Source organism: Ascochyta rabiei, chromosome 2, assembly GCF_004011695.2.
Source record: "Ascochyta rabiei chromosome 2, complete sequence".
Classification (NCBI taxonomy): domain Eukaryota; kingdom Fungi; phylum Ascomycota; class Dothideomycetes; order Pleosporales; family Didymellaceae; genus Ascochyta; species Ascochyta rabiei.
The window spans coordinates 1,868,349-1,894,458 of record NC_082406.1 but is presented as its reverse complement, the minus strand read 5'-3'; the positions used below and the strand labels follow the sequence as shown (position 1 = coordinate 1,894,458).

The 26,110-nt window shown below is 38.8% G+C and overlaps 2 protein-coding genes across 2 annotated transcripts, besides 41 other annotated features; one reads left to right on the top strand and one right to left on the bottom strand.

Moving 5' to 3' along the window:
- Window positions 1-1,814: part of a mobile genetic element that runs on past the window's edge.
- Window positions 666-705: a tandem repeat.
- Window positions 1,815-1,844: a tandem repeat.
- Window positions 1,845-3,482: a mobile genetic element.
- Window positions 2,744-2,786: a tandem repeat.
- Window positions 3,479-5,385: a mobile genetic element.
- Window positions 4,386-4,390: a direct repeat.
- Window positions 4,391-5,247: a long terminal repeat.
- Window positions 4,391-14,075: a mobile genetic element.
- Window positions 4,925-5,465: a dispersed repeat.
- Window positions 5,306-5,347: a tandem repeat.
- Window positions 5,468-5,952: a mobile genetic element.
- Window positions 5,949-10,637: a mobile genetic element.
- Window positions 6,553-6,572: a tandem repeat.
- Window positions 7,663-7,793: a mobile genetic element.
- Window positions 10,638-10,667: a tandem repeat.
- Window positions 10,668-12,305: a mobile genetic element.
- Window positions 11,567-11,609: a tandem repeat.
- Window positions 12,302-14,137: a mobile genetic element.
- Window positions 13,216-14,075: a long terminal repeat.
- Window positions 13,749-14,289: a dispersed repeat.
- Window positions 14,076-14,080: a direct repeat.
- Window positions 14,290-14,291: 2 nt separating the features above from the next.
- Window positions 14,292-14,841: a mobile genetic element.
- Window positions 14,467-15,035: a mobile genetic element.
- Window positions 14,774-15,037: a mobile genetic element.
- Window positions 15,032-15,071: a mobile genetic element.
- A 35-nt stretch (window positions 15,072-15,106) lies between these two features.
- Window positions 15,107-15,240: a dispersed repeat.
- Window positions 15,140-15,308: a tandem repeat.
- Window positions 15,238-15,646: a dispersed repeat.
- Window positions 15,319-15,710: a dispersed repeat.
- Window positions 15,711-15,759: 49 nt separating this feature from the next.
- Window positions 15,760-15,789: a tandem repeat.
- Window positions 15,790-15,804: 15 nt separating this feature from the next.
- Window positions 15,805-15,832: a tandem repeat.
- Window positions 15,833-15,842: 10 nt separating this feature from the next.
- Window positions 15,843-16,285: a mobile genetic element.
- Window positions 16,286-18,925: a mobile genetic element.
- Window positions 17,028-17,094: a tandem repeat.
- Window positions 18,369-18,413: a tandem repeat.
- Window positions 18,694-18,723: a tandem repeat.
- Window positions 18,926-19,658: a dispersed repeat.
- Window positions 19,659-19,661: 3 nt separating this feature from the next.
- Window positions 19,662-20,372: a mobile genetic element.
- Window positions 19,698-19,735: a tandem repeat.
- A 982-nt stretch (window positions 20,373-21,354) lies between the features above and the next one.
- On the bottom strand, window positions 21,355-22,285 carry EKO05_0001517 (Replication factor A protein 2; the record flags this gene model as incomplete). Its single annotated transcript, XM_038937123.1, has 3 exons — window positions 21,355-21,957; window positions 22,008-22,228; window positions 22,282-22,285. 3 exons carry the CDS (start codon window positions 22,283-22,285, stop codon window positions 21,355-21,357), a joined length of 828 nt encoding a protein of 275 aa, XP_038802275.1.
- Window positions 22,161-22,191: a tandem repeat.
- Window positions 22,286-22,547: 262 nt separating the features above from the next.
- On the top strand, window positions 22,548-25,332 carry EKO05_0001516 (RNA helicase; the record flags this gene model as incomplete). Its single annotated transcript, XM_038937131.1, has 3 exons — window positions 22,548-23,115; window positions 23,166-23,747; window positions 23,804-25,332. 3 exons carry the CDS (start codon window positions 22,548-22,550, stop codon window positions 25,330-25,332), a joined length of 2,679 nt encoding a protein of 892 aa, XP_038802274.1.
- Window positions 25,333-26,110: the final 778 nt, after the last annotated feature.

Here is a 26,110-nt window from a genome sequence, read left to right as displayed (position 1 = left end):
ATAGCTAAAGAGAGGCGTATCTTACTTATAAGGCTAAAAGATAAAGTGTAAGTTATTTAAGAACGTTATAATAACCTAATATTAGGACACTTTAGAGCACAAAGGACCTTAGAGAAGATTTAGCGCAGATACACCTAGAAGGGTATTACTAAGGACATATCTAACTACTACTACAACTGCTTAGTATGTAGGAGATTAACTGCTGCCTAACATAAACTGTATAGGTTATTATAACCTTTACTAGTGCTAAGCTAACTATAGAAGGACGTAATAATAGATTTTATTACAGAATTACCCTCTAGTAAGGTGGCTAGTCTAGTGTATAACTCTATACTAGAAGTAGTATGTAAATTAACTAAAATGTAACACTACATACTAGCTAGAGCTAATTAGGATAGAAAAGATCTAGCGTATACCTAGATTAGAGAAATTATCTACTTATATAGCGCGCTAGTATAAATTATCTTAGATTAGGGGCTACTAATAAACTTAAAGATATAGGAAACCTTTAACTACTATTTAAACTTAAGACAAGTCTTAACGTTAGCCTATTATCCCTAGACAGATAGCTAAATAGAAAGGTAAAATTAGACTCTTAAACAGTACTTATATTGCTACTGTACTCTAGAATAAGAAAATTAGGCCCTATAGATTTTAATTACAGAATTTATATATAATAATAGCATTTATATATCTATAAATATAACACCTTTCTAAGCCTATTATAGTATAGATCTAAGGAGCACAGATTAGCCTACTTTAGCATTAAAAGGTAGAGAATCTCCCCTTATAAAGGAATTAGCTGCTAGAGTTATTACCTTATAGGCTACCTACAAAGTAAATATAGAAAAGTTAAACAAGTATTAAAAGAAACACTTAAATAAGAAATAACTACTAGCACCCTTTAAAGTAGGCAACAAAGTACTAGTCTCTAGTAAGAATATTAGGACAGTACGCCTAAAAAAGAAGCTAGACTAGAAATACCTAGGACCTAGGACTATTATAGCCTAGATTAGCCCTAGTGCATATAGAGTAGACCTGCTAGGAATAAAAGGGATCTATCTAGTATTCTATGCGTTACTGCTAGACCTATATATACTAAGAAGTTAACTCCTAATTATATAGGAATAAATATAAGAACCTATAGTTAAAGGGGAAGAGAAGGTGTAGGATATAGAGAAAGTCCTTAACAGAAGTTAACTAGATAATAAACAGTAGGAATACCTTATTAATTAGTACAGATTCCCTAACTTAGAAAATTCCTAGGAAATTAGCACAAATCTTTCTAAAGAAGCGCTAAAATAATACTAGAAAACTATGAAGTAACTGCTTAGACTGCGTAATAAAATATTAAGGTTAAAGTCTAAAAAAGGGGAGGACTAAAAAGGCTAAATACCTTTACTTAATTATAATTTTTCTCTACAGGGGTTTTTTAATTAATAAGTATTTAATAGTTTACGCTAAGGGAAAATATAACCCTACCTTACCCTAAGAAATACAGACTAGCTAAAGTAGATATCTTTTAGCCTATTATAGCTATTTCTAACATAAAGACATAAAGAAAGTTACATGCTATATTATATAGTTATGATTATAAGTATATATAGGAGAATTAGTATAGAAGAACACCTTCCTAGTATTATTTAGACTATCTAAGAGTGTAATGCACCTAATTGCTATATTAGCCTAAAACTATCTACTAACCACAAACTTACGTATTATTAATCTCAACCTTCTATTATAGGGAATATCTATTAACTATAACTACTACTATAGGTATAAGTAGCAGCCTTGTAACTACTATAAGGCTTTTTAGCAGCAGCAGCAGCAGTAGCAGCAGCAGCGTTAGCGGCGGCCTGTTTAGCAGCCTCCTACTCCTCTTGTTCCTCCTAGAGTTAACTAAGGGTCTTTCTAGTGCCTGCAATCTAGTACTTTAACTAAAAGAAGTTAGATATTGTTAAAATAGGTTAAAATGTGCTATAATACCTTCTTATAGGGGGTAATAGGCGCATCTAGATTAGACTTACTACTACTCTCCTCTAACAACTTTCTTTGCTTTATCTTAGCCTTAACAGCGCTAGCCTTAGATTAATCTTACTTTTTAATATAGATGCTAGATAAGGTTAACTTACGTGCGTAAGTGTTGCTATTATAGAGTGTAAGTAACTCTTCCTATAGCAAATAGTTTCTATAAAGGTTAGATTATGCTATAATAAGCTAAAACGTGTTAGAACATACTCTTAAATTATACCTAGTAACAAGCTAGCCTAGTTAATAATAGACTTGCCTATTATAGTCTTCTTATTAATAGATATAGGCGTAGTGGTAGCAGGTGTTATAGGGGTAGCCTTAACGCTAGCTATATTAATAATAGCAGCATAAGTAGTAGTAACTAGGCAGTAACTAGAGTAAAGGCGCGCTATGTTGCTAGAAAGCCTTAAATAGCTGTTAGTATACTTATTAGGGCCCTAAACATATTAAAAGATACTAAAATAAGCTAAAAGGAGACAAAACACGTACTAATAGGCAATTCTTATTGCTATTATAACACTCTCTATAGTAGTAGGCCTAGGCGTCCCTATAACGTAGGCTACCCTATAAAGCTAAGTTAGCAGAGAAACGACAGTCCCTATAGACATTACTATTAGCAATGTAGTAGAGACAGAGCATATAGCACTGCTTAGCAGTCCTACTGTTCTTAGCAATGTTAATCTTATAGTAAGCAGGTATTAACATAACAACTATAGTAAATAGTAGTTAGTAACAGTTAGTAACAGTTAGTAGTAGGCGGTAGCAGTTAGGAACAGTCTAAAAAGGTTACTAGGGTGTGTTGTGTGGTACTATCTGCCAAAACGTGTCAGAACGTGCTAGAAAGACCTAGAAAATCCCTTAGCTATCCTTACAAAAGTACTAGACAGAATAGGTTAGTACTTACTAAAATAAAGTAGGATATAGTAATAACTAATAAAACTAGGGGTATAGATAGCTTATATGCTGCTAGCTACCTAGTTAGAGCTCTAGCCTGCGCAGGCGGCTGCCTAGACCCTAGAGGTAAAGTAAGAGGTAAGAGAGGATTTCTGTTTAACTTTTACTAGGTAAAGGTAGAATTAGTATTAAGCCCTATCTAGCCTTACAAGGCGTCTAAAACGCCTAAAACTAGTTAGAAATGGCTATAACAGGATAGACAGAGTAAACACATCTAAAGCTAGGCTAAAATAATACAGTATTGCTAATTATACTATTGTTTAAGCTAAACAATCTAGAAAAGGGAGGCATTATTAGGCGCTAGGCCTAGAGGTACCTCTACTAGTCTTAGCGAGCTACTATAGGGCTAGCTAGCCCAGACTATATAAAGGTATTAGAGGTTATTACTAATACTCTAGTAATCAGTCTTGTTACTACACACTACGTACCTCAATACACCTGCTATCCTCTTTAACCCTATCCTCCCTTGTGATCGCTTTGTACACTCTTTACAACAACTTACAGACTAGCGCAACTAAAGTAAAAGAGGGGACGTCCTTAGAGGTCCGCCTTATAAACCCTACTCTAAAATAGCTAATAGGAAAGTAAGGATAGATAGTCCTAGGACTTGTGTAACTAGAGGCTGAAGGAGGCCTAGCGTCTATCTAATACATTACTAGCAAAGACTAGCACATTTATAGGAGAGGAGAGTTTTATTATTATCTACTAGTCTATTAAGAAGTATTATAGGAATAGAGGGTCTTTATAACTATAACTGCAGCTTAAGCAGCTCCTCTATAACCCTTAGAAGGGCTTATCTTATAGAAGGGGCTGTAATAATAATAACTACCTAGGGTAGGTTTAGTTAGAGACAACAAAAACTGCTTAAAAGGAGCTAACAGAGCCTAAACAGCAGAAGGCAGGTTAGTACTATAATAGTACTACCGCTTTTCTGCGTTATAAGCACTACCTGTCTTCTAGAAGTAATTCTTAATTATGCTGTTAATTATAATGCTGTTAGGAAGCTTTATACTAATAGTCCTAATAGTAGCCTATAATAAGTTAGCTCTGTATAAGAAAGAAGAAGAGGAAAAACACCTATAATATACTACTTAAGGTTATATAACTAAAAATCCTAACAGGCTTAAGCATACTTAGTCTTACTTAGACTAGACTTATTAATATAGTAATAAACTACAGTATTATAGGCAATAAAGCTGTTATAATAAGCCTTAGCGTAGTTATAGGTAGTCTGCTAGTACGCCTGCACCTAAGTAATTATATTATTATTAGTTGCCTAGTTACCTTAGGTAACTGTCTTATTATTTGTCTTACAGAGGGCATGCTTAATTAAGAAATTAAGTATGTTACAGGCTTAACAGAAAATAGAGTAATCTATAAAAGTTAGTAAGAGTAGACACTAGAACAGCACAGGAAATACCTTAACACACCTCTCTTTCTTTAATTAGACGCAGCAAGGGCATACGCTAAAGTTGTCCTTACAAAGCCTATACCTACTAGGCTAACAAAAGACATAGATAAAGGACAAGATAGTGCTATTAGGGTTACTCTTAGATAAGGTAGTTAAGTGCGTAATGCTGGTACAGCACTAGTACTGTAAAAGCAACAGCTAAGGCTGTATACTCTTAGGCAGCTAGTAGATATAGTTAGGTAGAGCCTTATAGGAGATATATGTTAGATAGGGCGTTATAGTATAGAAGGTAAGGGCTAGAAGGCAGATATAGATAAAGGTATAGAGATAATAAGGTACTATAAGTAAGCAGATATAGTCCTTATATACACTAAATTCCCTCTACCTAGTAGCTCTCTAGTAATAACCTAACCTCTTACTACTCTCTTACCTGTTACAATCTACTGCACAGAAAGATAATTCTTATTACAAATATCTAGGCACAGGTCTATTAACTGCTAGAAGGGTAACTAGTAATCTTACCTAAGATTTACGTTATAAATAAATACTAGAGCCTAGACTATACTATATAAGGGTCTAGGTAAGGCACTAGGTATAGCAAGGCTAATAGCTTACTGTTACCACTAGCATACAGACAAGATCTCCTGCAAATAAGTAAATCTTAGGCTAGTTTGCGCAGGAACAGGGCTACAGAAGCTGCTAGCAATCCTCTTACAGACATTACTAGTTAGGGACTTACTGCTCTAGCCTATAAGGTAGACAACGTCTAACTACTTACGCCTCTAGTAGCCTTAGCCCTAGGATTAAGGTACCTAATTACTTAGGAGATTATAGAGAGTAAACAGTAGGCATACCTAAGGTAACTCTTAGCCTAGCACTAAGTGCTGTGTACGCTATATAGAGAGTAAATAATACCTCTTACATATTACCTATTTAGTATATAATTATTACACTCCCTATAGCCTTAGCTTTACAGGTTTTAGAGCTAATAACTACTAAGGCGTTATTTATAGTAACGTCTAGTAGAAGTAACAGCTTACTAACTAGCAGCTAATAAAGGTATAAGGGAAGACTTAGCCTTAGCTAGCCTCTTGCAAATAAGACTTATCTACCTAGCTGCGCAGCAATACTGCCCTAGTAGCTTACTAAGCAAACGTTAGGAGGATAGGATTGCTAGCGTCTATTGCGTGCTAAACAGCTTCCTATCCCTACAGACGCTAACTAATAGACCCCTACTAGTGCTACATTTCTCCTGCTAAGTTTTTCCCTCTACAGGAGGTTTTTCTAGAGCTTAATAACGTTGCTAGAGACCTCTCTACAGTTTAGGACAAACCTTTAAAGAGGGGGGGGCTATTGTTACAAGTATTCTCCCTACGCTAGGAGATACCTCAGCTAGGTCCTAGGCTAAGCCTAGGGACCTACTGGCCACACACGTATATAATATTTATAAACCTTAAGACTTATCTTTTAAGGATTTGTCTTATCTCTTAAATATCACCCTATTATTCGTCCTATCTCGCTCTACTCTATTGCCTGCCTACAGTGCTCTTACAATATAAGTAAGTAGTGTATAAATCCTTAAAGCAATATAAGTAGTAGAAATCTTAGTTTCCTATAGATCTGCTAGACTTTATGCGCCTACTATAGAGGGAACTAGGTAACTTATATACGTTAGAGCTTTAAGTCCTAGAATATATTACTACACTGCTCCCTAGCATATAAAAGGACTTATTCCTTATCCTCTACAATTAAAGAGACATAATCCTAAAGGTAGAGGAACAAGCTAATATTATTAACTAGAGACTAGGTTATTATAGCTAACAGCTACCTAAGAAAACTCTAGCTAAGGGCAAGACAACTAATAAAGGACTATAGAAGCACTAATTTAGTAACTCTAGGTTAGAGGGGAACACAAAAACTCTAAAAAAGTTATTTAAATCTAAGAAGTTCTGTAAGGAGCTAATAAAGGGTAAAAAGGGCTAAGATAGGCTATATAACACCTAAAATGCATGCCTTAAGTACAGAGAAACTAGTTACTACTACCCTAACTGCCTAAAGCTAAAGTTAAATTAGAAAGACCCTACTTTAAATAAATTAGAAAAAGATAAGGGGCCTAAGACCTAATCTCCTTTCTTGTAGCCTATATTTAATTATCTAAGAAGAAGAAGAAGAAGAATATCTCTCTTTATAAGGCAGTGTACCTAAAATATATATACCTACTTATAGTTAAAGCATCTATAGGTAATACAGAGAATATAGAAGCCTTAATAGATAGAGGGTTATAACTAAACTTAATTTTAGTTCTCCTAGTAAAGGAGTAGGATCTAGAGGTTACACTATTAAATAAAATAGTAGCTAAAGGTGTAGGTAGAGCAGAATTACCTATCTATAGAGTAACTACAGCAGAAGTATCTATTGTTAACTCCTGTAGAAGAGAGGAGGTCTAACAGATACCTTTTGTAGTTATAGACCTAAAAAGGTATAAGATATACCTTAGATTACCCTAAATTAACTAGACAAACCCTAAGCTAAGCTATTTAAGCTAGTGCATGCTCTTCTAAGGGAAGAAGTATAGGAACTCTCCTAAACTAGAGAAAATAGTATTAGAAGATGCTAAAGAGTTTAAATACACTATAAGAAGTCTCTTAGTAGATGTTTATATATATATAGTAAACTTAGTAGGTATATATAACCTAATATCTACTAAAAAGGGCCTAATTCTAGAAGTGTATGACAAATATGCGCACTTAGGATTAAAGGATAATACTTAGGTCCTACTAGAGTATAGAGAGCACAACCTAGTAATTAATATTATAGAAGGAGCTACTTCCCCTTACTAACTATTATACAGGCTATCTGTAATAGAATTAGAGATATATAGGAAGTATCTAGCAGAATATCTACAATGTAGTTAGATAGAACACTTAAGGTTACTAGTAGGGGCGCCTATTCTCTTTTTAAAGAAGAAAGATAGTAACCTATAACTGTGTGTAGACTATAGAGGTCTAAACAAGATAATAGTTAAAAACTACTATCTATTACTACTAATTACAGAGTCACTAGAACAACTAGCGCAAGCTAAGTTCTATACTGAACTAGATGTATATAAGGTATATTACTATATCTAAATTAAGAAAGAGAATAAGTAGAAGACTGCTTTTTAAACTAGGTATAGACATTTTAAGTACATAGTAATACTATTTAGACTTATAAATACTTCTACCTAGTTTTAGGCCTATATAAACAAGGCACTAATAGGATTAGTTAATGTAACTTATATTATATATCTAGACAACATATTAGTATACTCTAAGACAGAGGAAGACTACGTTAGACATGTTAAGGAGGTCTTAGAAAGGCTTTGTAAAGTAAACCTCTATATGCGCTTAGATAAGTGTAGATAGCACTATTAACATATAGAGTACCTTAGGTACATAATCTTACCTAAAGGAGTAAGCATTAACCTAGACAGGGTTAAAATAATCTAAGAATAGCTAATCCTGCGCACAGTTTGTAATATCTAAGTATTTATAGGCTTTATAAACTACTATTAGAGGTTTATTACAGGGTTTTCTAAATTAGCCTTGCTATTAACCTAATTAACCTAGAAAGGGCTAAATTTAGCTAAATCTAGTTAAGTAATAAGAAAGGAGGAGAGTTAGCCTCTTAAGCTAAGTAAAGAATCCCTATAAGCTTTCTAGAATATAAAGGATTTATTTATTAATATACCTATCTTAGTTAATTTTATACCTAGGAGGCAGACTAGAATAGAAGTAGATGCCTCTAGAGGCGCTATCTTAGGAATCCTTAGTTAACTAGTCCCTAGGGAGGGGAAGCTGGCCTAATAGAGGCCTGTAGACTTCTATTTAAAGAAGTTTATCTAAGCTAAGTATAACTATAATACTTACAACTAGGAACTTCTTATAATTATCTAGAGCCTACAGCATTAGCAAAGATACTTAGACAGTACCTTCTTTAAGATCCTAACAGATTACTAAAACCTAAAATAGTTTATAGAGATAAAGGTTCTTAGCTATTAGTAAGTAACAGCATACTTAGTGTTATCTAAGTTTAACTTTATAATTACTTATTACCTAGGGTCTACAAACCCTACAGATAGACCCTTACAGCGTCCTATTTATATAAGAGAGGTATAAGACCTCTTATAAAAGTATAATAAGGCTTTTATATAACTACTTTAGGATATCCTAACTAGAAGGAACTCTAATACTCCCCTAGTAGCAGCTATAACCCTATATTTATCTATAAAAGAAAGAAAAGACATAAGGGATCTTAAAAGAGAAGATGTAAAAGAGAACAGGTACACAGAGCTAACAACAGACTTAGATAACACAGACAAACTCTCTAGCACTAAAAAAGAGTTAAGTAATGTTAAAATAGGATAAAATAACCTAGAAAAAGATAATACAGCTAAGGAGAAGCGTATCTTAATTATAAGGCTAGAAGATAAGGTGTAAGTAATTAAAGAACGTCACAATAACCTGATATTAGGACACTTTAGAGCATAAAGGACCTTAGAGAAGATTTAGCGCAGATATACCTAGAAGGGCATTACTAAGGATATATCTAACTACTGCTATAACTGCTTAGTATGTAGGAGATTAACTACTACCTAACATAAACTGTATAGGTTATTACAACCTTTACTAGTACTAAGCTAACTATAGAAGGATATAATAATAGACTTTATTATGGAATTACCTTCTAGTAAGGTACCTAGGCTAGTGTATAACTCTATACTAGTAATAGTATATAAATTAACTAAAATATTACACTACATACTAGCTAGGGCTAATTAAGATAGAAAAGACCTAGCATATACCTAGATTAGAGAAATTATCTGCTTACACAGCGCGCTAGCACAAATTATCTTAGATTAGGGGCTGCTAATAAACTTAAAGACGTAGGAAACCTTTAACTACTATTTAAACTTAAGACAAGCCTTAATATTAGCCTATTATCCCTAGACAGATAGCTAAATAGAAAGGCAAAATTAAACTCTTAAATGGTACTTACGTTGCTACTATACTCTAGAATAAGATAATTAGGCCCTATAGATTTTAATTACAGAATTTGTGTATAATAATAGTATTTACGTATCTATAAATATAACACCTTTCTAAGCCTGTTATAGTATAGATCTAAGGGGCACAGATTAGCCTACTTTAGCATTAAAAGACAGAGAATCTCCCCTTGCAAAGGAATTAGCTGCTAGAGTTATTGCCTTATAGGCTACCTGCAAAGCAAATATAAAAAAGTTAAATAAGTATTAAAAGAAACACTTGGATAAGAAATAACTACTAGCACCCTTTAAAGTAGGCAACAAAGTACTAGTCTATAGTAAGAACATTAGGACAGTACACCTAAAAAAGAAGCTAGACTAGAAATACCTAAGACCTAGGACTATTATAGCCTAGATTAGCCCTAGTGCATATAGAGTAGACCTACTAGAGATAAAAGAGATCTATCTAGTATTCTATGCGTTACTGCTAGACCTATATATACTAAGAAGTTAACTCCTAATTATATAGGAATAAATATAAGAACCTATAGTTAAAGGGGAAGAGAAGGTGTAGGATATAGAGAAAGTCCTTAACAGAAGTTAACTAGATAATAAACAGTAGGAATACCTTATTAATTAGTACAGATTCCCTAACTTAGAAAATTCCTAGGAAATTAGCACAAATCTTTCTAAAGAAGCGCTAAAATAATACTAGAAAACTATGAAGTAACTGCTTAGACTGCGTAATAAAATATTAAGGTTAAAGTCTAAAAAAGGGGAGGACTAAAAAGGCTAAATACCTTTACTTAATTATAATTTTTCTCTACAGGGGTTTTTTAATTAATAAGTATTTAATAGTTTACGCTAAGGGAAAATATAACCCTACCTTACCCTAAGAAATACAGACTAGCTAAAGTAGATATCTTTTAGCCTATTATAGCTATTTCTAACATAAAGACATAAAGAAAGTTACATGCTATATTATATAGTTATGATTATAAGTATATATAGGAGAATTAGTATAGAAGAACACCTTCCTAGTATTATTTAGACTATCTAAGAGTGTAATGCACCTAATTGCTATATTAGCCTAAAACTATCTACTAACCACAAACTTACGTATTATTAATCTCAACCTTCTATTATAGGGAATATCTATTAACTATAACTACTACTATAGGTATAAGTAGCAGCCTTGTAACTACTATAAGGCTTTTTAGCAGCAGCAGCAGCAGTAGCAGCAGCAGCGTTAGCGGCGGCCTGTTTAGCAGCCTCCTACTCCTCTTGTTCCTCCTAGAGTTAACTAAGGGTCTTTCTAGTGCCTGCAATCTAGTACTTTAACTAAAAGAAGTTAGATATTGTTAAAATAGGTTAAAATGTGCTATAATACCTTCTTATAGGGGGTAATAGGCGCATCTAGATTAGACTTACTACTACTCTCCTCTAACAACTTTCTTTGCTTTATCTTAGCCTTAACAGCGCTAGCCTTAGATTAATCTTACTTTTTAATATAGATGCTAGATAAGGTTAACTTACGTGCGTAAGTGTTGCTATTATAGAGTGTAAGTAACTCTTCCTATAGCAAATAGTTTCTATAAAGGTTAGATTATGCTATAATAAGCTAAAACGTGTTAGAACATACTCTTAAATTATACCTAGTAACAAGCTAGCCTAGTTAATAATAGACTTGCCTATTATAGTCTTCTTATTAATAGATATAGGCGTAGTGGTAGCAGGTGTTATAGGGGTAGCCTTAACGCTAGCTATATTAATAATAGCAGCATAAGTAGTAGTAACTAGGCAGTAACTAGAGTAAAGGCGCGCTATGTTGCTAGAAAGCCTTAAATAGCTGTTAGTATACTTATTAGGGCCCTAAACATATTAAAAGATACTAAAATAAGCTAAAAGGAGACAAAACACGTACTAATAGGCAATTCTTATTGCTATTATAACACTCTCTATAGTAGTAGGCCTAGGCGTCCCTATAACGTAGGCTACCCTATAAAGCTAAGTTAGCAGAGAAACGACAGTCCCTATAGACATTACTATTAGCAATGTAGTAGAGACAGAGCATATAGCACTGCTTAGCAGTCCTACTGTTCTTAGCAATGTTAATCTTATAGTAAGCAGGTATTAACATAACAACTATAGTAAATAGTAGTTAGTAACAGTTAGTAACAGTTAGTAGTAGGCGGTAGCAGTTAGGAACAGTCTAAAAAGGTTACTAGGGTGTGTTGTGTGGTACTATCTGCCAAAACGTGTCAGAACGTGCTAGAAAGACCTAGAAAATCCCTTAGCTATCCTTACAAAAGTACTAGACAGAATAGGTTAGTACTTACTAAAATAAAGTAGGATATAGTAATAACTAATAAAACTAGGGGTATAGATAGCTTATATGCTGCTAGCTACCTAGTTAGAGCTCTAGCCTGCGCAGGCGGCTGCCTAGACCCTAGAGGTAAAGTAAGAGGTAAGAGAGGATTTCTGTTTAACTTTTACTAGGTAAAGGTAGAATTAGTATTAAGCCCTATCTAGCCTTACAAGGCGTCTAAAACGCCTAAAACTAGTTAGAAATGGCTATAACAGGATAGACAGAGTAAACACATCTAAAGCTAGGCTAAAATAATACAGTATTGCTAATTATACTATTGTTTAAGCTAAACAATCTAGAAAAGGGAGGCATTATTAGGCGCTAGGCCTAGAGGTACCTCTACTAGTCTTAGCGAGCTACTATAGGGCTAGCTAGCCCAGACTATATAAAGGTATTAGAGGTTATTACTAATACTCTAGTAATCAGTCTTGTTACTACACACTACGTACCTCAATACACCTGCTATCCTCTTTAACCCTATCCTCCCTTGTGATCGCTTTGTACACTCTTTACAACAACTTACAGACTAGCGCAACTAAAGTAAAAGAGGGGACGTCCTTAGAGGTCCGCCTTATAAACCCTACTCTAAAATAGCTAATAGGAAAGTAAGGATAGATAGTCCTAGGACTTGTGTAACTAGAGGCTGAAGGTGGCCTAGCGTCTATCTAATACATTACTGGCAAAGACTAGCACATTTATAGGAGAGGAGAGTTTTATTATTATCTACTAGTCTATTAAGAAGTATTATAGGAATAGAGGGTCTTTATAACTATAACTGCAGCTTAAGCAGCTCCTCTATAACCCTTAGAAGGGCTTATCTTATAGAAGGGGCTGTAATAATAATAACTACCTAGGGTAGGTTTAGTTAGAGACAACAAAAACTGCTTAAAAGGAGCTAACAGAGCCTAAACAGCAGAAGGCAGGTTAGTACTATAATAGTACTACCGCTTTTCTGCGTTATAAGCACTACCTGTCTTCTAGAAGTAATCCTTAATTATACTATTAATTATAATATTATTAAGAAGCTTTATACTAATAGTCCTAACTATAGCTTATAATAGGTTAGCTCTATATAAGAAAGAGGGGGAAGAAAAATACCTATAATATACTGCTTAAGGTTATATAACTAAGACACCTAACAGGCTTAAGCGTACTTAGTCTTACTTAAACTAGACTTATTAAAATAGTGATAAACTATAGTATTATAGGCAATAAAGCTGTTATAATAAGCCTTAGCGTAGTTATAGGTAGTCTGCTAGTATACCTGCACCTAAGTAATTATATTATTATTAGTTACCTAGTTACCTTAGGTAACTGTCTTATTATTTGTCTTAGAGAGGGCATACTTAATTAAGAAATTAAGCATGTTACAGGCTTAATAGAAAATAAGGTTAATATATAAAAGTTAGTAGAAGTAGACACTAGGGTAGCACAGGAAATACCTTAACATACCTCTCTTCCTTTAATTAGACATAGTAGGGGTATATACTAAAGTTGTCCTTATAAAGCCTATACCTACTAGGCTAACAAAAGACATAAATAAAGGATAAGATAGTGCTATTAGGGTTACTCTTAGATAAGGTAGTTAAGTATGTAATACTAGTACAGTACTAGTACTGTAAAAGCAACAGCTAAGGCTGTATACTCTTAGGTAGCTAGTAGATATAGTTAAGTAGAGCCTTATAGGAGATATATATTAGAAGGGGCATTATAGTATAGAAGGTAAGGGCTAGAAGGTAGATATAGATAAAGGTGTAGAGATAATAAGGTACTATAAGTAAGCAGATATAGTCCTTATATACACTAAATTCCCTCTACCTAGCAGCTCTCTAGTAATAACCTAACCTCTTACTACTCTCTTACCTGTTATAATCTACTGCATAGGAAGATAATTCTTATTATAAATATCTAGGCATAGGTCTATTAACTACTAGAAGGGTAACTAGTAATTTTACCTAAGATTTATGTTATAAACAAATACTAGAGCCTAGACTATACTATATAAGGGTCTAGGTAAGGCACTAAGTATAGTAAGGCTAATAGCTTACTATTACTACTAGTATGCAGACAAGATCCCCTATAAATAAGCAAATCCTAGGCTAGTTTACGCAGGAACAGGGCTGTAGAAGCTGCTAGCAATCCTCTTGTAGATGTTACTAGTTAGGGACTTACTGCTCTAGCCTATAAGGCAGACAACGTCTAACTACTTATGCCTCTAGCAGCCTTAGCCCTAGGATTAAGGCACCTAATTACTTAGGAGATTGTAGAGAGCAAATAGCAGACACGCTTAGAATAACTCTTAGCCTAGTGCTAGGCGCTGTATACGCTATATAGGGAGTAAATAATACCTCTTATATATTACCTATTTAGTATATAATTATTATACTCTCTATAGCCTTAGCTATATACATTTTAGAGCTAATAACTACTAAGGCGTTATTTATAGTAACGTCTAACAGAAGCAACAGCTTACTAACTAGCAGCTAATAAAGGTATAAGGGAAGACTTAGCCTTAGCTAGTCTCTTGCAAATAAGACTTATACACCTAGCTACGCAGTAACACTACCCTAGTAGCTTACTAAGCAAACGTTAGAAGGATAGGATTACTAGCGTCTATTGCGTGCTAAACAGCTTCCTATCCCTACAGATACTAACTAATAGACCCCTACTAGCACTATATCTCTCCTACTAAGTTTTTCCCTCTACAGGAGGTTTTTCTAGAGCTTAATAACATTGCTAGAGACCTCTCTATAGTTTAGGACAAACCTTTAAAAAGGGGGGGGCTATTATTATAAGTATTCTCCCTACGCCAGGAGATACCTTAGCTAGGTCCTAGGCTAAGCCTAGGGACCTACTAGCCACACACGTATATAATATTCACAAACCTTAAGACTTATCTATTAAGGATTTGTCTTATCTCTTAAATATTACCCTATTATTTGTCCTATCTTGCTCTACTCTATTACCTGCCTACAGTGCCCTTACATTAAGACTTATAGTAGCTTAGGTCTATTTTTAATTATAATATAAGAGTAATTAGAATATAAAGGATATATAAAGTAATTATAAAAGAGGATAGGGTTAAAGAGGATAGCAGGTGTATTAAGGTACGTAGTGTGTAGTAACAAGACTAATTACTAGAGTATTAGTAATAACCTCTAACACCTTTATATAGTCTGGGCTGACTAGCCCTATAGTAGCTCGCTAAGACAGGCAGAGGTACCTCTAGGCCCAGGGCCTAACACTAGTTAGAGCTTTAGCCTGCGCAGACAGCTGCCTAGACCTACGCTGGCAAAAGGGTAGGGGGTACCCTGGGGTTGGGTAGGGGTTAAGTACGGTCCGCACGGACCAGGGGTAGGGGTAGGGTAGGGGTAGGGTCTACATAGGGTAGGGGTAGGGTAGGGTCTGCACGGATGTTAGGTAGGGGTAGGGTAGGGGCACCTCTAGTGTGGGGTAGGGGTAGGGTACAGTCTGCACGGACTAGGGGTAGGGGTAGGGTAGGGTAGGGTTTAGGGTAGGGTCTGAAGGGATGAGGTAGGCCTAAGTAGGGCCTGTAGGTGTAAGCGTGTAACTCTTTAACTAAAGCAGTTATTATAAAACTTTGTACTACAGAAATGTAGAGCAAAGCAAGCGCTTTTAAACAGTCTATATTTTGTAAAATTCTGATTAACAGTAGTAGAGTTATAGCAGTTGTTGTGTAAGTCCTAGGTTGTTACAATGTAGGCCTACGTAACAACTGCTCTAGCTCTACCGATTTTTAATCGGAATTTCACGGAATATAGACCTTTTCAAAGCGCTTGTTTTGCTCTACATTTCTGCAGTACAGTGTTTTACAATAACTGCTTTAGTTAAAGAGTTAGACGCTGACACCTACCCTACCTAACCCCTACCTAACCCCTACCTAACCCCTACCTAACCCCTACCCCTACCCTATGTGGACCCTACCCTACCCCTACCCTCTTAGCATGGTTTTAGCGTAGGTAGGGGTAGGGTAGGGTAGGGGTACATCACGTGATGTACCCTACCCCTACCCAACCCCTACCCTTTTGCCACCGTACCTAGACCCTAGAGGTAAAGTAAGAGGTAAGAGAGGATTTCTGTTTAACTTTTACTAGGTAAAGGCAGAATTAGTATCAAGCCCTATCTAGCCTTACAAGGCGTCTATAATGCCTAAACCTAGTTAGAATTGGCTATAACAGAACAGACAGAGTAAACACGTCTAAAGCTAGGCTAAAAGGATACAGTATTACTAATTATACTATTATTTAAGCTAAACAATCTAGAGAAGGAAGGCATTGTTAGGCGCTGGGCCTAGGGGTACCTCTACCTATCTTAGCGAGCTACTATAGGGCTAGTCAGCCTAGACTATATAAAGGTATTAGAGGTTATTACTAATACTCTAGTAATTAGTCTTGTTACTACACACTACGTACCTTAATACACCTGCTATCCTCTTTAACCCTATCCTCTCTTGTAATCGCTTTGTACACTCCTTACATGTGTAGCAAAGGTAAGGTCTAGAACACTTTCCCTGCTTATGTTTAGCCTGTAGAAGGTGCCTATACTAGGGTTATTTAGTAGCTCTAGGTTTTGCTCTTCTATCTAGGCAATAAAACTACTAGCTTTTAGTGTTATAGTAGTTATAGTAGGGTCCTACTAAGGGTGGTAGGTGTTAAAGTCCCCTAGTAGGCTTAAGTTAGGTAGAGTGTAGCTATTTAGAAGCTTTTTCTCTACTGTTGTTATTCCTTATATGTTTGTTTAGTTGTATATATTATAGATTATAAAGTTTAGCCTAAACTACTAGACTGTAATAGCTAGAAAGTCTAGGTTAGGGCTTAAATCTGTAGTTAGGGAGATTTGTACTAGTGTTAAACATAGAATGTAGGTAAGAACACGTAGCCTTATACTGTAGTCCTATAGTAGAGGTAGGATTTGTGTAAAGGAGGGGTAGTTTACAGAGTGTGTGTCTAAGTAGTCTAAATGTTATTGTTAAGTAGGGGTAAGCTATAGTTCTTGTACTAAGACAAGGTCTATAGCTAGTTCTACTGTAAGTTGTAAGGCGCTCTCTATAGCTTATACGCTCTTATTTAGATTTACTTATAGAATCCTTAGGTTGTTAAGTATTCTAGATATGTTTGTGCGTTTATTATAGCCTTATAGGCTGCATATTAAACACTATCTACTATATGTGCTTCTTTGTAGTTTATATACTTAGGGATAGTGTATACATAGGCTTTACCTATAATACTATATATATTATACTTATATAGTATTATAGGGTGTTTATCTATACATAGTTTGTATATAGTGCTATTAAGGCATCTATTCTTTATATGTCTAAATTGCTAATATTTCTAGCATTATGTAGTATAAAGTGTAGTAATAAACCTCTCTACTCTTATACTAGCTCCTAGTAGGTATAGTCTATTCTATATAGCTTGTTATACTTCTTTTTTCTATTATAAACACTATACAGACAGATTCTAGTTATTACCTTTGTCTCCTTTTATAGCTTGTTAGCTAGAATAGGTTTCCTACTATTATTAGGCCTTTGTTAAAGGTAGTTATTTCTAACTTAAGCACCTCTAGGTCCTAGTTTGTTTTTAGAGACGTAGAGATGCTGTGTAGGATTACTTTGTGCTATAGTTCTATTAGAAGGGGTTCTATATAGGTAGTAACTAATTACTAGATTACTTAGTTTTTAAGTAGGTATTTTGCTGTAAAGGAGGGCGTTATAGTAAGAACAATGTTATTCCTTCTACTTAGGCTAGTAGAAGTAATTATTAGGAGGCTTACTTCTTTATCTATAAAGGCCTTATTAAAAGTATTATATATCTCTAGGGGGGTAAAAGAGTGTAGTTCTTACTCTAGTGTAAGAACTAGTTAGCGTGCACTTAGAGCGTTCTTAATAATAGTAGGTTACTTCTTCTTTGTAACTGTTTGCTAGTCTATATTCTTAGGGAGGTTAGCTAAAGCTGCAGATGTGTATAACGTAGGCTAGGTAGAAGGTTAAATAGTAGAAGTCTTAGTAGCTAGGGTAGGTTTTTAAAAGAGTTTTACTCTTATTTTACTTAATTTAGACACTGTTTTAAGGTTTAATACTCAGGACGCTAGGATAGAGAGGCCTTATTTATTTATCCTATTGTTTTCTGTATAGTCTTAGAAGATTTCTAGAAGGCCTAGGATGTTTAATTATTTCTTGTTTGATGTAGCTAGGGAAGAAGCCTAAATAACTATTATACTAGTAATAGATAGAGCTTCTTTTACTGTCTTAGTAATAAGAGCTTAAGTAATAGGCCTAGTAGCTATATTAAATTAGAAAGGGGGGAGCCTAGGTGCTGTTAGAGTAGCAGGTCTGCTAGCTGGTTGTTTAGAGGGAGTAGAGAGTAGAGGTACAGTTAAAGTTCTGTTAAATATACTAGGTTAGTGTATTCCTAGAGTAGATTGTAGGTGTAGTGTTGCTAATAAGGGTATAGATAGAGGTCTAGGGGTTAGTATAGGTTAGTACATCTCTCCTAGAGGGGTTAGGGAGCTAGGGGGGCTTATTTCTATTATTCCTGCGTTTAGAGAGTGTTCTCTATTAGGTAGTAGTTCTAGTTCTATAGTCCTAGGTCCTGGTCCTAGGTAGAGGTTTCCTTCTCTTTTAAAAATAAAATAACTAAGAAATAACTAGAAGAAAGCTTGTTTTTACACAGATAGAGGTATCTATTCTCTATCTGCTTTTTAGAGCTAAAAAATAAGGAAAAGGCAGTCTTAGCTTTACTAATCTTACCTTTGTTCTATTCTTACTAGCCTAACTAGTAGACCTCTAGGAGTAGAAAGAAGGGGTTAAAAGCAGAAAGCTAAGGAAAGGCTTGTTGCTATCTAGTAGAGATAGGATGTTTTATTAGTTTTTGTGTTCTTTTAATAAGATCTTAGAAGATAAGATAATATAAGGTTGTTATTGCAGAGGTAGTCTGTGCTTTGCAAATCTGAAATTTTTTGCAACAGAACAGGTTAGATAACTAGGCAGCGTGCAGCAACCAGACGCCTAGAGGCTCTAGGAAGCTTAGGATAGTATATCCTCTCTAGGTTAAGATAGATTCTGATGTTTTTTTAGTGTGCAGGGCCCTATGTCGAAATTTTGCTTTGTTGTGTGTAAAGGAACCTAAAGCTAGTAAAGGTTGTTTACTATTATATTAGTAAGAATAATATTACCTAGTAAAAGGTAGTAGGTTACTGGACTAGGCTAAACGACCTACTAATTAGTAGGCCTAGGGCTAGAGGGTTATAGGTTCTTAAACTATCTAATAGGCTATTAGGTCACTCTCCTCTAACAACGTAGGCAAACAAATACATAAGTAGGAGATTTACTAGACAGATAAATAATAGATACCTAGACTTACCTTAGCTGTTATAAGTAAACAGATTAGGTCCTATATAAGGTTCTTTCTTAAAGTCCTAAACTAATAGGGCTTTAGGAATTAGTTATAATAGGATTAGATGCCTAAATACTAGACTAAACGCAGTTAGGTAAACGCAACCTATTAAGCAACAGCCTAATAGATTGCTAGATAATAGTAGGAGGTTGTTTAAAGTAAAGGGGCTTAGAGGTAAATATTAGTAGGTCTCCTGTTAGGATAGATAGTAGAGTTATAGAAGAGTAGAACAATAGGTAGAGGTAGGCGTAAGCTTAAGGGGACTAAGCTCTTTAGGGTAGGGGAGATGTGTAGTAGAGTAAAAGGTACAAGGTTAACTAGCAAAGGCTTAAAGGGCTATTAGGGATTAGAGGTATGTAATTGTTAGGAGGGTATATCAGATAATCTCAGTAAGCCATTAGGGCTTGCTATCGAATACAACAACCTTATTGCATTAAGCAATATTCTTACCTATAATACTAATCTATTAGTATATATACACGCTATAAGGGGTCTACTAATCTCTATTACTATCTACTATTAACTCTCTAACCGTATCTTTATTTATATACGCTTACTAAACATATAATTTACTTAAATAATCTTTCTAATTATAAAGCCCTTTTAATCTATATTAAACATATAGTAAGGCTAAATAAAGTATTTAGTAATCTTATACTATAGTAGGTTAAAATAGAGCTTATATCTATTATAGGAGTTAGTGTTATAACACTAGTAAGCTATACTAGTAGAGTAACGTAAAATAAGCTGGATAGAGTACTAGTTAATAAAGTACATAACCTAGCTCTTAAAGACTAGATTTTAAGTAATTAGAGACGTAAAATTTAGATTATCTCTCTAGTAGGTAGTAAGCAACGTCTAGTAAGCTCTCTATATACTTAATAAGCTTTATCTCCTATTATAGAGTTAAATATTATTAGTTAGCATTCTTTATAGTTATTAAGATAGACATTATCTTATACCTCTATATTAATGTTAATTATATAATACTAAACTTTTTTATAATTACTAAGTAGCTAAATTTTTCTCTAGGCTTTAGAGCACCTAGCTTTTAAAGGGCAGCGTCTAGTAATATTATAGGGTTAAGTTGTGTAGTTGTAAAGTAGAGTATAATATGTGGGGGGTACGCGTCACGCGAATCCGCGCGTCACACGCACGGACACAGTATTGGGCGATGACTTCATCGGCAGTTCGTTAGGTGGCCCGTGCAATAAAAGCGTGACTGAATCGCGTGCCGTGCTCAAGGAGCAGCCGATACCGTGAGCACTCTTGCATAGCATCAACACATTCTATCCTAATTGACATTAGTATCACCATGGATTTTAGAAGTCTAGATTGTATGGGTGACTCAGATGAGGCCATCTTGGAAGAGCCATATCGCCCATTTTACAACATCTTTCCAGCTAAACCTGTGTTCGTCAAGCAGTAATTTGTCCCCATACGTACGAACGGACTGCATTAATACAGTACCAGAGACAATGATTATGATCGCGCAGCTTTCAGAGAGCGACCCTTGCTCGGTGTGCTGTTGTTCGACAATGTTGCCTCGGAGGCACGGGATATTGCTGCCAATGAGAGGAGTACGTATGCGGCTGTTCGGTGGTAACATTGATACTAAACAAGACAGCCTTCCTATCCTGGCTGAAGCTCAGTGTGTACATGTCCATTGTAGCTGTTGCGATTGTCCTGAACTTTCACCTGAAATCAAGACCATCAGCGCTTGGTAGGTCTCCAGAGGCATGCTATGCTCATGACAGTGCTTACGAGACCTAGAGAGAAGATGGTCGCTTCCGCTGGGGATTGTGTTCTGGTTACTCTCCTTGGCGTGCTTGCTATCTGGGGTGTCCAACTATATCGGTACGGTTTCAGGCTACAGTCACCGCCAGGCACTCGTACAAACGGGTTGGAAGACACAAACAGTTTTCACGGTAGTTGCAGCAGCCATTGTCGCCACTTGCGTGTTGCTATTATCTACAAATGCGCAACATCGGTGATTGCCCCATCACATTCGTGTACTTCGTAGATACCCAGAGCTTTCGCTCAACCTCCTTGAATAAAGCTGTCGCTTTGTCCGTCGATAATTTGCGAACTCGACACGACCAACAAGTCCCGCTCGTCACCTCGTGGATATAGTGTTCCTTGAAGCCTGTTAATCAGCCTCGAGCACTGCCCATGTGTGGTCGTCAACAGTCGTGTAGATGAGACCGCCTGCCAGAAGATCATCGCCAGCCCTCAAGACATCAGCGGATTCAAGACTGAGACTCCCCGCAATCGCATGTTGGTGGATGCCTTCGTTCGACTGAGGCGTTTCTCGCAGGTATTGGAACACCTTCCTGGCGACAGGGTTGTAGCCAGAGAGGTCGTAAGCCCCATAAGCGCCAGCTCCTTGCTGCACGGCTCCACCGCTGGTGTTGGCAGCGCCTGCACCAGCATTGGCCCCTCCTGGCGGCCCGCGAGTAAAGAACAGATGGATGGAGGTGGCTTCAAGCAAATGATACGACACCTCGTTCATGTCTTCAATGGGGCGAATAATTTGGGCGCCAACGGATCTCCTGTCGTTGAAGCTCTTCAGCTTTCCCCATGCTCTACAGTATGCACCTTCGACAAGCTTAGCTTTGGTAGGGTTGTTTTGGTCAACAGTATCCGAGTCGACCCACTGCTTGACTTCGATGCTACCGGTGCCATCGTCGAGTCGGTAGGTAGTGTTGGTAGTCTGCGTCGAGATGTTGCGAATTTGTCCGACAAAGGTAAGCTGCCATAGACGTTAGTAGGTGCTGGATATCGCAGACCGACACCACGTACCTGGGAGACAGTGTGGCCGTCGATCTTGAAGGAGTCGCTGCCAGCGTCAGGCTGAGCATCGAGTATCTGTTTGATGGTGACAGGACGAAGAGAGTCTTGCTGCTGGTCTCTTCGCCCACCAGGGCTCTGCTGGCTGCCTTCGCCTGGGATGAAGCCACCGCCGCCAGCACCGCCGCCGGCGCCGTACGACGTGTACGACGTTTGCTCGTAGCTATTGTAACCTAGGTGTTGTCAGTAAATGGATGCGCACGCGAGTGCAGAACGGCGTCCGTACTCATAATCGCCAGGTGGCGGGTATGGGGTGCAGGCAGATGCGAGGGCAAAGCAGAAAGGGCGACGCGTCCAGTACGCGCTACCGCGCCTGCCACTTTGCGACCGCGACCCCACCTGCTCGACTATCGATTAGTGTCCGCCAAGAGAAGCCCACTTTATTTCTCATCCAGTGCACGGCCACCATAGGTTTTCTTGAGAACCCGGCCAGTCGTCGCCGCAGTCAAACATCGCACGCCGCGCTCAAAACACACTCACGACGGACCAACCATGGCTCCTCGTGCAGCCTCGCCGGCGCTCTCTGAAAACGATTTCGACATCTTCGACAACCTCGCCGGTTCCGACACAGAAGAGCAAGGAAACAACTCGGGCGCAAATCTTGGATTTGACCTGGAAGTTGGCAGTGATGGAGGCTCCGACGATGAGGCGTTCATCGCGGCCAAGCAGGCTGCCTCGAATCGCAAGGCTGCAAATGTGAAGGGCACGGGCAAGAAGGGCGGCGGTTTCCAGGCCATGGGCTTGAATGCGCTGCTTTTGAAAGCGATTGCGCAGAAGGGTTTCAAGATGGCGACTCCGATCCAGCGCAAGGCGATCCCACTCCTCCTCCAGGGCGACGACGTCGTGGGCATGGCAAGAACAGGTTCGGGAAAGACGGCTGCATTCGTCATTCCTATGATTGAGAAGCTCAAAACGCATTCCGCGAAAGTCGGCGCACGTGGAATCATCATGTCGCCTTCTCGTGAGCTTGCACTGCAGACTCTGAAGGTCGTCAAGGAGCTGGGCCGTGGCACAGATCTCAGGACTATCTTACTCGTTGGCGGTGACAGTCTGGAAGAACGTATGTTGCATGGAGAACATGTGTCAAGCTTATGCTAACCCTCGCTGCAGAGTTCAGTTCTATGACCACGAACCCGGATATCATCATTGCCACACCTGGTCGTTTCCTTCATCTCAAAGTCGAGATGGGCCTGGACCTATCCTCCGTTCGATACATTTGCTTTGACGAAGCCGACCGCTTGTTCGAGATGGGTTTTGCCTCACAGTTGGCCGAGATCCTTCACGCACTACCAACATCAAGACAGACACTGTTGTTCAGTGCCACTCTCCCTAAGTCGCTTGTGGAATTCGCACGAGCAGGTCTGCAAGAACCTAAGCTCATTCGACTTGATGCTGAGAGCAAGATCTCACCAGACCTCAAAAGCGCATACTTTACGATCAAATCTGGAGATCGAGATGGAGCACTGCTGTACCTATTGGAGCAGGTTATCAAAGTCCCAGCGGGCGAAACCGAGGCGTCGAAGGCGCGCAAGCAGGAGGGCAGCCTGAGTGTTGGTGCGAAGCGCAAACGCAAACAGTTCACCGCGAAAGACGTCGCCGTGGCCGAGTCTACAATCATCTTCGCCGCCACAAAGCATCGGGTCGAGTATCTCTCTGAGCTTCTGAAGTCTCTTGGCTACCCAGTGTCGTATTGTAAGTTTGATTCACCTACCGACAGATCTTGAGCCTTGGCTAATCCCAATTCGTAGTATACGGTAACCTGGACCAGACCGCACGAAAGGCGCACGTCGAAGAGTTTCGCTCCGGTCTTACTCGTATTCTTGTGGTCACCGATGTTGCAGCCCGTGGTGTGGATATGCCTCACATCAATCACGTCATTAACTACGACTTTCCCTCGCAACCGAAGATCTGCGTGCACAGAGTCGGACGAACTGCTCGTGCCGGACGGAAGGGCTGGGCGTACAGTCTCATAAGACATGTCGATCTCCCTTATTTGTTGGATCTTCAGCTGTTCCTCGGTCAACGATTACTGGTCGGAAGATCCACCGAGGACGCCAACTTCGCCGAAGACTTTGTCGTTGGAAGTCTAGCCCCTTATCAGTTGGAGGGCTCTGTTGAGGTTGTAAACAAGCAGCTGTCCGACGATGAAGACTTGGCGTTGCTACAGAGTGTAGCGGATAAGGGTGAGCGACAGTACCAGAGGACACGCAATCAAGCTAGCGCACCGAGCGTTCACCGAACCAAGGAATTGCTTGCAAATCCCCATTTTGCGGACACACACGTTTTGTTCAAGGACGAGGTCCATGATGCACTGCAGGAGAAAGAGAAGATGTTGCAGAGGATCCAGGGTTTCAGGCCTGCGGAAACCGTCTTCGAGATTGGAAGACGTGGAACGCAGAGCGAAACCGCTGAGATCATGCGCAGGAGAAGAGTGCAGGTTGAAAGGCAGCAGCAGAAGCAGAGAGCTAATGCAATTGCTAATAACGCGCCTGTGGCTGGTCTTGCAACTGCCGGCGAGTCCGAGAAGATGGAAGTCGACCCAGAAGATGATGATGACGACGAGCCGGCTGACAACGGTGCGTACGACTCTGATTCTGATGAGCTCGAGGTGTCCGTATCGATGCCTACTTCGAAGAAACCTGCGAACGACGACTTCCGAGAAGGGGAATTTTTCATGTCGTACCTGCCAAAGGAGAACTACGCAGAAGAAAAAGCATACGGTGTCAGTGGCGGAGATGCTGGCAACAACTTTGTGTCAGCTGCAAGATCAGCAGAAATGTCGCTCGTCAACGACGAAATCCAGGGCTTCGCAGATGCGAGCAAAGCGCGTATGAGATGGGACAAGAAGTCCAAGAAATACGTTGCTCGCGCCAACGACGAAGACGGATCAAAGGGCGCCAAGATGATTCGCGGTGAGAGCGGACAGAAGATTGCTGCCAGTTTCCGCAGTGGACGCTTCGACGATTGGCGCAAAGCGAACAAGATGGGTCGCATGCCGCGTGTAGGTGAACTGGAAGCTCCAGGCCGTGCGCCCGGAAAGACGCAACACTACAAGCACAAGGCGGAGAAAGCGCCCAAGGAGGCGGACAGGTACCGTGACGACTACGAAGTGCAGAAGAAGAGGGTGCAAGAAGCCAAGGAGAAGCGTGTTGGCAAGTTCAAGGACGGCACAGGCAAGAGCGAACTCAAGGACGTCAACGCCGTGCAAAAGCAGCGCAAAGTCCAAGAGCAGCGTCAAAAGAAGAACGCCAGGCCGGCGAAGAAGCGAAAGTTTTGAGTTCATTATTGTTCAATACCCGGCTTGCCATCTAGCAGAATGCATCAATACAGAGTTTATCTGGTCGACGGAAGGTTACTTCCCGTATCCTACATGCTGGACTCGTACGCTAGCCAACGTTGTGGCGTGATTGAGCCCGGTAAAGCATGGCTCTCGCGCTGGGGCAGTGAGGCGTAAGCACCGTGGCTTTTACCTTTTGCGCCAGCACATCTCAAGGCGAGTACGTGAGGACCAAGATGGCAAGGCACATGATTTGCAATTGCCTCTTCTACTGCCAAATGTGTTGCCATGTCAGACCACCATTGATTTTTTTAAGGCCCCCGCCTCATCGGTTAGAGGCGCAGAAAGCAGCACCGTCTTGATCCTACAGGATTTCAATGTTGCTTGTTCTGTGCCACATGCATTGTTTGCGTGTCTAGGTGCCTCGGATATATAGTCGTGGGACTGTTGGATCCTGCAAGGCGGCCTGGATTGGCCTGAAGGCCCCCTTCAACAGCGTCTGCGCCCACTGTTCAGACATTGCCAATCCACTTGATCTGCGCAATTTTTCGCGGAAGATGCCATATACAGCAGTCATAGAATGGCCGGGTTTGCTGTGCCACAGGTGTGCGGTAGTGGGGATGGCTTGCTCATGCCGTACGCGAACAGCGCAAATGAGGCCAATAGTGGCTCTGCACACGACGCTCCTGCAAGCCAATTGGCGGTACCGAAACTCAGGACACGACATGATTTCTTCAAAGTATTGCCCAAGCTTTTGGGTTCGGCGTGGCTGTCGACC